This window comes from Styela clava, chromosome 4 (genome assembly GCF_964204865.1).
Source record: "Styela clava chromosome 4, kaStyClav1.hap1.2, whole genome shotgun sequence".
Taxonomy (NCBI): Eukaryota; Metazoa; Chordata; class Ascidiacea; order Stolidobranchia; family Styelidae; genus Styela; species Styela clava.
Window position 1 is genome coordinate 9,096,554 of NC_135253.1, and position 16,831 is coordinate 9,113,384.

General features: G+C 37.7%; 1 protein-coding gene across 1 annotated transcript; it reads left to right on the forward strand.

Annotated features, from left to right (window-relative positions):
- Window positions 1–14,574: 14,574 nt before the first annotated feature.
- Window positions 14,575–15,792, forward strand: LOC144421962 (zinc finger MYM-type protein 1-like). The gene has a single exon (XM_078111600.1). It carries the CDS (start codon window positions 14,575–14,577, stop codon window positions 15,790–15,792), a length of 1,218 nt encoding a protein of 405 aa, XP_077967726.1.
- The last annotated feature ends 1,039 nt before the right edge of the window (window positions 15,793–16,831 follow it).

Consider the following 16,831-nt stretch of genomic DNA (forward strand, 5'->3'; position numbering starts at 1 on the left):
ATTTTTTGCTACTGGGAATCCCGAACTTTTTTGAGGGTATCGGTAACGTCAAAGATACCCGTAAGGACTGATTTTCTCTGGTCAACGTGTCCATATATTTGAGCATTGCTCTCTTGTCACACTTGCTATTATAGTACATTATCAATATTTCGCCTTAAATTTCATTCTATGATACTTGCTCGGTAGCCAAATATCTATATTATATATTTGCCGGAGAAGCGTCAAATTCGAACTATGTAATATTATGTGTTACTATCTACCAAATCACTTGTCAGTCATAATTAACTATTATATTTTTGTATGTTCGAATTATAGTGTATAAAGAAAGCTACTCATGTTACGTCACTTTTTGCATCTTGCTGGTTGGCCAATGTCACGATGTAAACAAGGAAGTTTCTTCGTTTAATTAGAATTTATTCAAATCATACAATTCAGACCAAAAGCCTGCCTAATTTTTAGTCGTAAGTGTTGAAAATTCAAGAAATAATAAAATCTTTCACTTCCAAATGAATGTCCAGATGAACTCTCTCTCTCTCTCTTCCTTTTACTATTCTGGCAACTCAATGAAGAAAGTTCGCTACTCAAAAAAATTTTGGGACCGAGGTTTTGAAATCAGTTCGTAATCTGGTGAAATTCTGTAAGCTCGCAGGGTTTCCTCAGCTCTTTGTTGCGCGGTCTGGGTTTTGGGGTTGTAAGTGGTTCTGGCTTAAGCTTTCCCAAATCGTCGTTAGCTGGATATATTTATTAGTTCAATGTATTGGTTTGGTATAGCTTTTATTTTGTGGACCCATCCAATTTTGCTTTATAGGCTACAATTGTATCCGCACATATTTCCATCAATCATCTGTTTTTCCCGCGGCGATTTTCGTTCTGATTTGGTTTTGCCGGCGGTGTTTCCGACTGTTCAGCTGCCAGAGTTTCATGTTGCTGTATCTGTGTGTTGCCCTGCGGTATCTAAACTTAGGCTAAGAAGTTCGATTGACCAATTACCTAATCTACGCTTATGTCTGTACCGGTACCGGTACCGTACGGTATCTATATGTAGACTATACACTGATAGGCTACCGGTAGGTACCAGTACCGGCATTGTGATACATGCAGACATTGTACCGGTACCGGTACGGTACTTGCAGTACAGCAGCTTTATCCCAGTATACAGGTATCAAGCAACTAACCGTACGGACTGGCTCAATATCCTGATATCTGTAACTTACGAGTACTGGAGTAAGTTGAGCTGTATTTTCACATCGCATTATAAGTATAAGTTTATTTAGACTCCATAATCAGCAAAACAATAAAATGAATGGTAAAAATAAATAAATAAAAACTGATTATGAAATCAGGAGAGCGAAAAAAACCTTAGATCAGGTTTAAAACGTAGAGAATGTATATAAGATGGAAGGTTTTGCCAAGAAGATGTGGTACGTGTTCACTCACCTAAAATAATTTAAATATTTCACACACCCACACCAAAAACATTTTTGTTTGAGAGTTGTTTAAGCAGTTACCGTACCGTATCGTACCCCAGTCTGGATTTCATGGCCTTTTTGAGCGAGAAATCGGGCGTGCAATCGGAAATTCCCGCGTGCAAATAAGAATTTCTGGCGTGCAATTATAGCTCACAGCGTGCAAAACAACGGCGCCCGCGTGAAACTGACTTCGATCTAAGATACCTCTCAATACATCCGCGTAAAATTACCGGTATTGGATAAAAAATATGTCGAATTATAGCAAAAATGGACGTTTGACCTTTGACCCCCAAACATTATTTCTACAGTTTGTTGCTAATTTTGAGAGTGTTTGTGCGACTTTGGTTACCGGTACTGTTCAGTACATTCGCGTAAAATTATTGGATGAAAAATATGTTAAATCAGAGCAAAATGGACATAATTCGTCATTAATTTGGAAGTGTTTTTACGTGGAATTAATGGATGAAAAATACGTCAAATCAGAGCAAAAAATGGACGTTTGACCTTTGACCCCAAATATTTTTTCTATATTTTTTCATTAATTTTGAGAGTGTTTATGCAACTGTCGATACCGGTACTGTTCAGTACATCCGTGTAAAATTATTGTATAAAAAATACGCTGAATCAGAGCTATAACTGGTCAGAGTCAGTGAGGAGGTGATCTTTCTCACGGGATTCCTATCAATCAACACAATATGGTGTTTTTTGCTTCGCATTTTTCGATCAGGCCAAATCTTGCAAGCTAGTATTAGTCGACAATTGTGAAGTTATAATTTTTTGGCATCTTCATATTACTAGATTATTGATTTAAAAACTGTTTAAACCGATTTACATTGGTGAGCAATTGCAAATTTTTGGCGCGCAAAATTGAATTCGCTCTCGTGCATTTTTGTGGAGCGCTAGCTCCCTCGGGCGTGCATCTGTCATGGAATCCAGTCTGGATCGTACCAATGACAGGATAAGCGTTTAATTTCACATCACATTTTTGACTGACGTTATTCAATCGGTACGTCGTTCACTTCACTATACTGCTATACCCAAGATACCCGGGTCTGTTGTTTAGTACCACATGCACTTCTGGCATGGCTTAACAATTTTTGCATATGTCAATCCTAACCCCCATCTGACTACGTCACTGGAAAGTTACGGCATTGCAACGTCACAGTGGCGTAATAAGGCTCATCAAAGTATGCGGATGGTAGTCCAAAACGCGCAGACAATCACCCGAAATCCAGCAAGCTATTCTCTCGTTTTCTTGTCGCAACGATGAGAGATCGCCAGCGTTGGTGGGTTTGTTATCGGCGGCACAGATGCCATTTTGGCGATCATAATTATACTTTGGCAAGCTCTACGAGGTGATGGTGACGTCTTCGTGACATAATGTTTGGATGGCATAGTCAGGTGGGGGTTAGGAATAACATATGCGAAATTCGTTATTCTACGCCCACTGGAAGTACTTGTGGTACTAAACTATGATAGACCCCTTACCGTATATCTGTATATAAACTGCTTCAAGTTGTGCATCAATCTCTATCTGATAGTGGTCATTGATAAGTATTCATTAGGTTACTGTAGCTCCAGCATACCAGTGTTGAATTTCTGCACCTATGTCTGTGTGTATTGCCGTTCAACATTTAATCAGTTTGCATTATTGGGTATTACCATATTATCATTATCTGTCACAATTAAAAAAATAGGTTGTAGCAGCAAATCTAAAAACTGACAAATGAAGAGAAGTGATAAACTAATATTATCTCAGTGTTTTTTCAACTAATGCAGTAATGTTTGACAATAAACCATCTGTTCTAATGGTTAACATGAGAATGTAGGAATAGTGAGAGAACTAAAAAAATTGACTGCATCAATTTATATGTAAGTCTCATTTCCTTTCTTTCAATGGGTATGTTTGCCGCAGAATTGAATACAATCACAGTTTTTATTCCAAATATTTTGATGAAACTGATATGAAATACTAGTTTGTTTAGTGATAATGTTTTTGGGATCGCAAGTTTGAAGTCAAGTTAGTTTGCAGGCAAAGACATCAGCTACAGCTATCTCTGTATCTAGCAAATAAATATTATTGATATATTACTTTAATCTAATTGTGGATGTCCTTAGACATAGACGCATTGCTTTTACGGCATTGGGTAATCAATGCTCTTCAATGCCAGCAGCGCTGCATCTCTCTTTAGATATAGTATAGCTTTTAAAAGCAATGAATTCTAACTGCTTAAAATATGCTACATATCCGAGGATGCTAACAAATAACATTCAACTTACTCATTGTAATTTAACTACTAATTTATTTGACCTCTTGTTTCACATTCACAACTATGTTATAATTTACCATAATTATATCACAGATCTGTCTTCTACATGACTGAACATCAATTATACAGTTGATACAGGTACTGATGCAATACTAAGGAAATCTTGAATGTTGCAACGGGATTTAATTGATTGTCAATGGTTCTCCATTATGTCATTTCGGAGAAAATGGGTATCTGATACAAATTTATCAAAATTGCTTCATGAAACCATTGAGAAAAGGGAGGCTAATAAACAAAGCAGATTGCCAGATTTCTGCAAAGATGCAATCTTGGGTGCAACCATCAAAAAGATATCATCAGCATTGGTGCTTGACAGTACAAGTGGCTTGAAAACCAAGTTGGGAATTGAACAAATATCAACAAAATCCAAGGGAATTAATTCAGTATCCGATGAATTATGTTCTGGCATTGAGTCTATCGATAACTCATGGGATGAAGAACTTCCTGCGGATATACCACTACAAATGAACGTTGATCAAATAGATAGCGAATTTTTAGATATTGACGATAATGATTATGGTAAATCAAGGCATTCAGATATCATTAAAAATTCACAATCTAAACAAGATCAGTGTTGTTCATCCCCTAAACGAAAGAGGCAACCGTCGGCTGAGGGTGTGGATGCATGCTCTGTTGATGTTGATATTGTTTCTTCCCGAGCATCTCCACTGAAAAAACGCAGAGGTGATAGTTCCTGTAAAAATGAGATAAATGGGGATTTTATAGAACTTGAGGCATGCACAGGTGATGCTGGCCATTCATCTCAATATCTGTATGCAAAGTCTAAATCTTCAAATCACTTAGCTTTCGAACAATATAGAACACAAAGGAGTCGTAGCCTGCCCCATCTGACATTCGCAAATCAAGACGATTTATCAATTGAACAGAAACCAAATTTTACCTCACCCAAGTCAGTTGTAAACAGTATTTCTGAGCTTTCTATACAAGATTGCTGGGAAGATACCACTGGAAATAACTGGTGTTTAACCAAAAATGATGTGGTAGACCCAGATCCTTTAGAACTGAATGGTTTTTTTCAAGAATTGAAATCTGTCACTGTACATCCAAACTAGCACAGTATGATTTAGCACAAGTTTAACGCAAAAGAAGTTAGGGATGCTAATAGTGTTTGTGTTTTGATATTTATATAAAATCCCTTTTTTTGACCAACAAAATGGCTAATTGCTGCTGTACCACGCATGTAAATCCTCCTATATTCTGCCAAATATTACCTGACCCAGACTTGCACATAGAATAGAATTCCTTCTTCACCTGGAGAATATTTTGTCTGCATAAATATGTTAATGGCATAATGATATTTTCAGGGTGGCAATACAAAAAAGATCAAAAAGTTGAATTGGATAATTATGTAAATTCCGCGGGAGTTTTCGCCCAATTTTATTCCATCCATTACCCTGTCTGTCTTATTACCTGGCCACAATTTGCCATTATTTTGTGTGTAAAGGTACCATAAAAATGCAGTATATACACAAGGAATGTTATACTTTAATGTATTTTATATTTTAATTATGTTATTTTATGGAATTTTTGGTTTTACTGTTATGTATAGCTCCATTTTCTAGAGCGTACTCTGGAGCAGTGTTTTTCAACCGGGTATACGATATCGAGTGTATATCAGACCTTAAATTGGGTATACAACTGATGGAGGGTATACAGCCTACGTCAGGGATTCTAAACTCTAATATACTAAACGAGATAGCGATCAGAGACAGCCGACTTATCGATCTAGCGGCGTGTATCCTTCGCTCTGACTCGATAGCATTGAAACTTTCTCGATGGAAACTTGCGCATCGCACACACACTCAGCACATGCGCGCTCTCGCCTCAAAAATCTAGGCCATACACATTCTCTCGCTTTGCAAAAATCTAGATCTCTTCATCCCTAATTAATTAATAACTCGCTAATTATATGACATAATTTATCCAAAAACAATAGGCTTCTGGTACGACGTAAGATGAATACACATGCAAAATTTAGAGTAGATTCAACCTCGATTTCGTGAGATATCGGTTTACATATTAAAGTCTCTAACACAGGGTCGTCCGACCCGTGGCCCGCGGGCCACATGTGGCCCGTTGAGGAGTTTTGTGTGGCCCGCGCTGTATTTTCGGAATTGAATAATAAAAAATTAAGTAAAACTTATATTTTTCGAGTGATGTAGTCAATATGAAGTTTTGATACAAACAATTTGTTCATTTTCCTGAAATGCGCTCTGCTAGCCCTTCCAAACGGGCCATGAGTGCCATTTGGAATCGAAACCAACTGGAAGATATCGATACATAAATAGTCGCTTACACACTTGGGCAGAATGGCAGTTTTAATGACCTCATTATTTGGCAGCACTTACTTGTATAGGCAAGTTTTTTCACAGATGAATCATGTCAAATCCCCGGTGAGATCACTAATTTCTGACAGTCCTATGGAAAATTCACTTCGCATTGCTACATCGTCCATCTCAGCGAATATTGACAAACTTGTTAGCGAAAAACAGTGCCAAACTTCACACTAAAATTTTATTAACTTTTAAGTTTTAATCAGTGTAGCAAAACTATAACATAATTACCATGTTAAGTGGCCCGCGCAATCATTGGTGAACTAAATGTGGCCCGTCGGCCAAAAAGGTTGGCCGACCCTGGTCTAACACATAACCTATCAACGAACTTATCGATCAAGATCAATAAGTGATTATATAATATTTCCAAGCGGAGACAACAATGCAAACGCACATTGTTACATCACAACTTATATAGATAATGCGGCCACATGCCTAGGTTGGTGGTTTCGGCTGCCATGCACTTCGTTTGATTTACGTTGAACATTATTCCCGTAGATGCTAAGGCCGTCAGTCAAATTTATACCTTGCGGATACTAGCCTATTATTTTTCATGATGATATTGCAGTACATACAATATGTGATCAAAATTTAAAGTTTATTTTAGCCTTAAATAAATAAACATTGGTATTGGTAAGGTATACAAAGTTCTTGAAAAATTGTAAAAGGTATACCAGGATAAAAAAGGTTGAACACTGCTCTGGAGGCTATACTTTTTCTTTATCTCTTCTGCAGGCAGAGCATAAAGTGACTGATCAAATGATAGTAATTTAAGTTATACTATCGCTCTTTCTTGTGGATTGTTACTACCATAAGTTTTACTTTTACGCCATCAGTTAAACTTGGCTCATTTGAACTTCTGCTGGATAAGAAATTTGGTTAAAATGAAATCTTTTTTCAAGATCCGAATATTTCGAGCTCTATTGACAATCTTGCTCGTAAAAATGAATTTGAAATATGTCCTGATTATGTATAATCAACTATATGCCCAAAAGTATTTTTATTTCAACATAATGTTTCTTTGTTCAATTTATAAATGTGGAGTTTTTTCTGATATTTATGTACTCTCGATTCTTTCCTATTATAAAAGTTGTCTAAAATATACTAATATGTTTTGACTTCAATCTTGAACTGATAGGTTGTTTGCTCATCTCTTTCACATTTGGATTGAAACAACTTTTAGTTGTAGCACTTGTATATTTCAGTGGTTCCCAATTTCCGTTTTGCACTTTGAATCTTTGATGACAAATAAATCAGATGCCACTGTCTTGAAAAATGCCTGGCTCAAGTTATTCCAGAAATAACCTTTTTTATAAGTTTGATCATATTCATGGCACAGTTAGTGAGGTATTCTACTAGTTTGCGGATTTATTACCGTCATAAATTGTTCATGTGAATCCCTACCTTAATTTTTTTATCATCATGCGTTGACTTAGACTAAGATGTAGTGCAGAAATAATTCTTCACTGGCAATTTGGTGCTGTTTGTCATTCAAATACTGCCAAAATCTTTCATTTATTCCGTGGGTTGTTCAGAAAGACCGTATTCCGAGAAAGTAAATTCTGTGTGCCCTAGATTTTTAACAATGTAAGCGTGAACTTCCTGCAAAATGTATATTTAGAATTTTATACTACTATTGTCATATTTTTAATTTCTCGTGTTTTCATTATTTTAAGTTGCTTCCATATGCACAAAGTTGTAAGTTGGGACAACTACAGGGCTACCTGCAATCTGGGGTACCTTGGATTCTGTTTTGGCCTCTTTGTGGATGTTTGCTGTATACTACAGTACAAATGCTTTAGACCTCATGCATTATATATATTTCTTTTATACTTTTTTCTAAACTTATGGAAAATTAGTTAGGTGGAGCAGTCTGGCATTTTTCAGATCCAAAATAAAAGAGCAATTACTGCGACAAAATAATTTTCGATGTCATTATTTAAATAAATAACTCTATATCAGATATCTAATTGAATATTGTTCCACTGAAGGCGAAGTTGAAGAATGTGTGCCGAATTAGACTTGGTAAAACTAGACATCAAACATCAGCAGTTAATCACATCGTAAGCATCGCAGGTTTAAAATAAATCTTTTGTAGGTACTGTATTTCGCTAGCTTCAGAGGTTCCTTTTGTTTAATGATCTTATACCTCTAGTTGAGGGCCTCTGCTTTTCTTTGACCAAATTATTGGGGTCTGTGGGTCACAATTTTTGTGATCTTACCATTCTCTTCATGTGGTAGTTTTAGTGTATTGCTTCCGTCAATATTTGGACCTGAATTAGTCGTGTGGTAGCAGTGGCTTCAATGAATTTTGCATCACAAAACTTGAACTTATATTTTGAAATCGTTAAATACCTTCTTACATATATTATTGTTGCTGCGTTTTTCTGTGTAATATCCGAATCATGATTTCTTAATTTTTGTTCATATTTATTGCGCCTTCTTGGGAACAATTATCGGATGGCATTTTATGCACCTTGGTGGTGCAATGCACTACTCCTCAAATGAGCGGTGTATCAACACACAACCACCATAGAAAACCAGGAGTAGACCAGAAATTTAAATGGGAATGGGATGGGTCTGACCTCGAGACATATACAGGGTGATCATACCAAGTGTCGACAAATGTTCATTAAAATATCTACAATATAGGCTAAATGTGGGAAACAAAAATTTTTTTTGCAGAAAATAGCATCATAGAGATAAATGATATAATTCATTAGTATTTTTCGAAATATCCTCCCTTTGCCTTCACTGCACGCCGCGTCGATCTGATTGGAAGCTGACTGCACGAGGCACGTATGGCTTCTTCGGGAATGTTGTCCCAACAAGTCATCAATCCATGTCTTGGAGCAGCTGTTCTCAATCTGAGTTACGCGCACCACTAGTGATACACGGGAGCATTTCGAGTGGTACGAAAGCAGTTTTGAATTATAGCAACAATTAACTTTTGTATTCGCTAAACGGCGTTTATAGCGCAACCAGTTCTTGTCTTTTATCACTCTCGCCCCTTACTGTTCACCTGAAACGAGACGGGCATGTTTTTGCCATTTTGCGCGTTACGTCACAGTACAACTTGTCATAACCACTGAATCAGGGTCGTCCAACCCGTGGGCCATATGTGGCCCGTGGAAGCATTTCGAGTGGCCCGCGCTGTATTTTACAGAATTGAATAAAAAAAAATAGAGTAAAACATTTTTCGAGTGATGTAGTATACGAAGATGTGATACATAGATTTGTTTATTTTCCTGAAATGCGCTCTGCCAGCCCTTCCAAACGATCCATGATTGCCACTTTGAATCGAAGCCAACTGGGAGAACATATCGATAAATAAAGATGCCATAGCCATAAATATACATATAATCAGAATTCCACGCCAGTCCGTGTATAAACAGTTGCCACGATATTTAGTCCCAGCGTTGTAAATTTAATAAAAATGTATTTTCCAGCATCAAGCTTTATCAAACTCTGTTTGAAAGGTTAATTGTTAAATAAAAATACTAGAATATCGGTCAGAGACCGAAGACGTATCGATCGAAAGTTAGGGGATTCCCAAAACAGCGCTCTTACTCCATAGTGACACTGCGACATCATCACTAATTAATTAATAACTCGCTAATTATACGACATAATTCGCCCAAAATCAATAGGCTTCTGGTCCGAGATAAGACGAATGCACATGCGAAATCTGGAGCAGATTCAATCTTGCTTTCGTGAGATATCGCATGCATCTAACAGACATACAGACAAATACCTATCAACATACTTACCGATTAAAATCGAGTAATAACTGTAATAGATTCAAATATATACGGAACATTAATCGTAATGTTTGGCTGCGATATGCTTCATCTTCAGAAATTTTCGCGTCTCGTTCAAATTTCTAGAACTGCCGTGTTTCCCCGAAAATAAAACTGGGTCTCATTTCAATTTTCTTCCTAAAAATAACATTAGGCCTTAGGGGGATGTCTTTCTTATATTCTCATTTATCAAAAACAAAATTACGGAGTAGAGAAGTACGAGATTTTCAAATATACAAAATGTGAAGACCGATATCCATTTACTTATAAATAACACGTTTTTATTCAAAATAACTGCAAAACATAATAATAATAATTATCAATCATTTAAAACGTGTAGGAGAGATTTCATGCCATCGACTAGGTCAAAAAAAATCGTGTTATTGAATAGGTCTTATTTTAGGGGAGGGCTTATGTTAAAATCATTTTTAAAATTCAAGCTAGATCTTATATTCAGGGTAGATCTTATTTTCGGCGAAACACGGTAGTAGTATCAATTTTGTTAGACAGATGTGCAGCGTCTGTACTACTAAAATCAAAACTGAGCCCATGAGTGAACGAAATCTTCGAGTAAGTGTGTGGTACTAGTTAAAAATAGTTTTTTAGAGTAATAGTTTTTACGTCCAATGTCGTTTCACAAGAATTTCTGTTATGTTAGATTATCTGCCAATATCGTATTTGGGTCGAATCTAGTGCTGACAGAAATATCTTGGTTCCTATGACGTGACCGCACTAAGTTTCAATAGTTCTTTGTGAGACTTCTTTGAGGTGAATTTTTCTAACTTATTAGTGAGTCCGCACGTGAGCTTAATTTCGCAAATTCCCATATCAATATTTCTCGCAAATTCCCATATCAAGTTGAAGCTGTTCAAAATGACTACTGCGGCGATACAAAACTTCAAGGACCGCACAGTTGTATGCAATGAACTGTATCTACCCGTCAAACAATACATTTATATATAACGAGCTACAAGTTACACATTATTATATGCAAGCGATTTTCAAACGGGGCGCCACGGTGCGTCCTTTGGAGGCCACGAGAAAGGGGGCCTACCGGGCCACATTAATTTAAAGTAAATTGACTGCAAATGTAGTCGAATTGTTTGACTGTATTACCTTCATTCTTTTGCATTCATTTGTTGGCTTTTTATTATAAGACGCGGAGGGATCACAAATCATGAAAATTTAAGAACCGCTGTTATACACCCCATCGAATGTGAAACAGAGGAGGAAACTGGAAATTTGTCGAGCATCGCCCTGGGGCTGCGAGTGAGGGTGCGGAGCCCACCGGTTCCCTGGGAATTATTGAGGGCTTTTTATTTATTTTGTACACTTTATGAATGTTTTCAGACTGTTGAGCCGCGCTGGGGACCCACTGATTAATATCACATAAAATAGAAAGGATTATAATTGCCAAATAGTTGGATTAAAAAATAACAACGAAATAGTTAGGATGACCTGTTAAAAACTTCTTGTACTTAAACATTCACGAGTAATTGAGTATTTTTTTCCAAAATATAATCTAAATATTATATAATCAATCAATAGAGAGTTTTTTCATTTGTTGATATGTTTTCCCGAGTATCGACCTCCTTGTTTTTCGTCCGTAAAATGTCTAATTAGCAAGATGTCAAGATATGGTTGTTGAAATTTTTCATTCGGATACATATTCTAGGCATAGTGCATATTGTAAGGACTTGGGAGATTTAGAAATGATCGAAGCCGTGGCGCTTCTCGGTAATTTCAAACGAGTTTAATCGTAAATATATATATAGAGGACTTGCACGGGTCACGTGGCTTTGTTTACTGGACGGCAAAAAAACAAAAACGTCCATTTCCTGTAACGTCCATTTCCATAAACGTCCATGGCTCCTGTAAGTTGCAAGTCGGATTATACGTTACCGTTTTGTTTGGCTGTTGAAAATGGTTATTTCGTATTGTTCCGTTGGCTGTACGTATAGTATATAGACAACGAAATGGATCTTCAGTTATATTCCACTGTTATCAAAATATCCGGAACGTGGATATCACCTATTGGCAGGACTGCTTGGTGTCAAGTCCAGAAGTCATCGCGCTTTTGTTTCACTGTTTGCGGACAGCACTTCGTTGAAGGTGAGTGATAATGTGCCGTTATAAGTTTTTTATATTCATAAATATTTTTAAAAAACAATTGGTTTTATCTGCAGATACCAGGTTTATATTGAGATTGACCATTTCGATGCTAAATTTTCCTCAGTCAAAAGGCACACTTGATTCGCAAAGATTTGTGAATGCGCACAGTACACCAATTTGTCTAATGTTTTGATTCCATAGGCAGGAGGTTGTAGATCGGTGCTGCTCAGGATGGGATATTTTTGCTTATAAATGCATATTACGTGTTTCACATGAATCCATTGTGCTCAGATTCGACTGTTTTCAAGGTCTGAAGGCTCCAACTTCTTAATTTTATCGGTACACAAGAGATTTTTCAGTGTGGCATGCATGGGTCAGTTGGAGTCACTAACATCAAGATATCTAAAAGCACAGCCCTTTCAAATGGAAGATATGATGCCTTAGGGGTAATTTCTATCAAATATTTTACAGTGTTATGGTTCTAGGGATAATGGGTATAGGCGGCTTCTTTTAAAGTGTGGTAGGTCTAGTCCAGGGGTGGACAACCCCTGGCAATCGCGCCGAACTTGGCACGCAAACTCATTTAACCCAAAACCCAAACCCAGGGCACGCGAGCGAGGCCTTGGAAACAAGATCATTCTCTTCCAGAAAAAAAGTTTCAAGACTCTAAATTATATATCTGATGAAACTAGGTGTTCGATTATTCATTATTGTTTGTTCACAATCTGTCATTTATTTATTAAACCTTTTTGTTCTTCCATGACATATGGCTACAAAGAAATATATTATGACATACCAAATGAGTGAGCTGTCGCGAAGAGCGCAGCAATCATTTGGATACATTCTTCGAAATATAGTTTGTATGTGTCATCCTTTTTCTTCATTTCTGCTTGATTTATGAAGTTGTACAGCTCATGATAGTTAGAATTACTTGTTTACTTACGTTTATAAATGAATTTAGAAATATAAGCGATTAGGGAAGGGAATGCAAGAGAGAAGCGCAGGAAACGAACTACTGCGTGATTGGGGTGCCATTCCAAAAAAAATTTCGTGTATCAAAAACTTTGCAACTGCATTACTCTTCACGTTTTCATCTACACATGCTTCTGAATCTCTGTTCTCATTTATGAACCTCAGTTATAATACGAAATATCAGTCCGGCAAATAGATTTTATTACTTTTCTTATTCTATATCAGTGAGACTTCTGCTGCTGCATTACCGCTGATAGAGATTTTACATTGGGTTTATATTTTGTAACTTACAAAATACACGAACTACTGGTTTCATCTTTCGGGCTACTCTTAATACGGGACTAATCAGTCTCACTAATATAGAATAAGAAAAGTAATAAAGTATATTTGCCGACTGATATTCTTCCTAATAGTGAATCTGTCTATACATGTTTAAAAGGTTTATTATTTTGTATTTTTTCTTTAATTAAAGCAGCAAAACATTGTTTTTAATTTTGGTTGGCACACGGAAGAATTTTGTCGTTAAATTTAGCCGATTTTGGCACGCGAGTCGAAAAAGGTTGCCCATCCCTGGTCTAGTCGAAACACACATTAAATGTTTATGCTCACAACTGCAAAGTGATATTGCAACGCATATCTTTTCCTCTCTGGGGATGGCGAAAATTCAAATATTGATGGGACATAAGCAGCTGATAATGGGTTATCTTTCCTTTTTCCTGAAAAGAAATTGATGATTAATTCCTTATACAAGTCAAGTCTGCAAGTAGGCCTACCAATACCAGTAGTTTGTCATCTGCTTTCCACTGAAATGAGGGAGCTTATGAATATTTGAAGAAATTGATAACGGCACATTATCACTCATCATCAACAAAGTGCTGTCCGCAAACAGTAAAACACAAGCGAGATGACTTCTTGACACTTGACACCAAGCAGTCCTGCCAATAGATGATATCCACATTGCGCGACGTTCCGGATCTTTTGAAAACAGTGGAATATAACTGAAGATCCATTTCGTTGTTTATACTTTACGTACAACCAACTGAACAATACGAAATAACCATTTTCAACAACCAAACAAAACGGAAACGTATAATCCGACTTGAAACTGACAGGAGCCAAATGGACGTTTTTGTTTTTTTTGCCGTCCAGTAAACAAAGTCACGTTACCCGTGCAAGTCCTCTCAGTGATTCCCAAAGTGGGCGATATAAAGACTCGCTTTCCTCAAATACATCAATAAGCGCTTCTCAGGCTGTGGATGCACCGGTTACGTCAGTTACGTCTATCACTTCTATTCCCGAAGATGAACTAATAATCAACGAAGGGAAAACAAACGATCTTGGATTCATTCTTAAGAAACATACACAGCTTACCGATGCGGAGAGATACAGGCTTCTAACTTCGGATGGTCCGAAAAACGATTCTGGATACTGTTAGACAAAGTCGTCGTAAATTTCTCAAAAAATGGCTTGACGATAACAGATTTTGCAGTTGGTTAGTTCACACCCAACTCTCTGATGGGGGTGGTTTGTGTAAGATATGCATAGTCATGCAAGCACGTTTGAAGCATGGGACACTGCCTTTGTTACAAGACCATGCATTGACTACAAAAAATTTATGGAAAAGGCTGTAGCCCATCGAGACACAAATTACCACCGAGAATCAAATATAGCTGCGAAAAATTTTGTCAAAAGCATGGAAACTGGTCAAAATGTGCGTGTAAACATGGAGGCCCAACATGCTACGCAAACAAAAGAAAACAGACGAATAATGACTTCCATTGTCAAGACTGTCATGTTCTGTGCTTCGGGTAACATACCCTTGCGCGGACATTCCGGGGATAGTGGAAATTTTGTGAGCCTTCTTCTATTTCGTATCGACGCGGGGGATGAAGATTTGAAAAGGCATTTCGCTCGAATGGCCGGAAACGCTAAGTATACAAGCCCGATGATACAAAATGAAATTCTCAAGGTAGCAAGCAACATGATAGTGCAAGATATCGTTATGGAGGCTAATAAATCGTTTGTGTCCGTAATAGCCGACGAATCATGTGATATTTCTGGGAAAGAACAACTAAGCATCGTTTTGAGGTATGTGAAAGGTGGTGAAGTGTGCGAGTGCTTCACAGGATTAGTGGAAATGGATTCTGTTTCTGCCGAATCAATTTCCTCAAATATTTTGACCCACCTCTCTGGTATAGGAGTGGATTTGCAAAAACTTGTGGGGCAAGGCTATGATGGTGCAACGACAATGGCAGGTCACGTCAGCGGTGTGCAAAAACGCATTCGTGATAAATACCCGCGCGCAATATTTGTGCACTGCGCTTCTCATTGTTCGAATTTGGTCATAAATGACCAAAGTAAAGTTGCAATCATCAGAAGCACCTGTGATATCATTCGTGAGACTATTCGTTTTTTCAGGGAGAGCCCTAAAAGGCGCGCGGGTTTAGGAATTAACATCCCTTTGTTCTGCCCCACCAGATGGTCTGAGAAGTACAAGAGCATCCGAATCTTCAAATGCAACTTCAAACGAGTACTTGAGGCTCTTGATTCTTTGGCGAGAGATGCTAACAGTGAGACGCGGGCGAAGGCTTTTTCTCTGAAATCTGCTCTAGAAAAGTCGTCGGTTATCTACGCAGTATGTTTGATTGGTCGATATTCGGCACTAATGGAGCCACTAGCGCGCACTTCAGGCGGTCGGAGTCAGTGTGCCGTCAGTAAAGAACCTCACATCCTCTCTTCAGAGCGTTATCGCTGAAGAACGCAATGACTCTGAAATCGCATTGAATATTTACAAAGAAGCTTGTGAAATAGCTGGCTTGAAAGAGTTGACAATACCCGAAGTAGTCGAAGTACAAGTGTATCGCGACAATGTCTGTGCTGATTCAGCATCCCAGTATTTTAAACGTTCCGTATATCTCCCATACGTCGACGGCTTGAGCTGCTCTATTCGGGAACGCTTCATTGACAACCCATCATTTTTTTCATTGCTATCAATTCTTCCACCGAACAAACCAGTTCACGTGGATGAGGTAGAGCGTCTGTATTTATTGGATAACCTCCAGAATGAAGTGAGACTGTGGAGAACTTCTTTAAGTTCCGACGTTAACGACGAATGTTTGGAGGGGCTTCTTCTGAGCGCTCGAGATTATCCAAGCGTGTACACCGCAATACAGATCGTTATGACGCTACTAGCAACCACCGTTGAGGCTGAGCGGTCTTTTTCCTGCATGAAACGGGTAAAGACATGGCTGCGCTCATCAATGACGTCCAATCGCCTTTCTGATTTGTGTGTGCTTCACTGTCACCGTGAAATAGTCACCGAGGAGAAAATTAATCGAGTTGTGTCGAGCATAGTTAGAGGGAAGCGGAGGATGGACTTTTAATCGGGGCGATGTATTTTACTTATTCAAATTGCGTTGTTAATATTTGTTGTTTCAAATAAAAAATTGTTTATTAATGGATTTTGTATTCACAAAAATCCAGCTGAGTAATTGAATCAGTTTGCTTGTTGACCAACTGTTGTTGTTTTGCGCTTGAACAACGGGTGTTTTGAACCCAATATAATTTCTAAAATTTTCAAATTTGGCCCCCCCCCAAAATTTTGGGCTGGCTACGCCCCTGAAAATGGGGTATGTGTTTCAAACCATCATTATGATTCATCGCATACATCTTCTCAAAGAATATCTTTATCAAAATTTCACAAACCATGCGAAAATATTCATTTCGATGTTTGAAAGTACATATTTGTGCGAGCAATTATTTCCGAAAATGTACATTACAAAGAACAAGCGAAG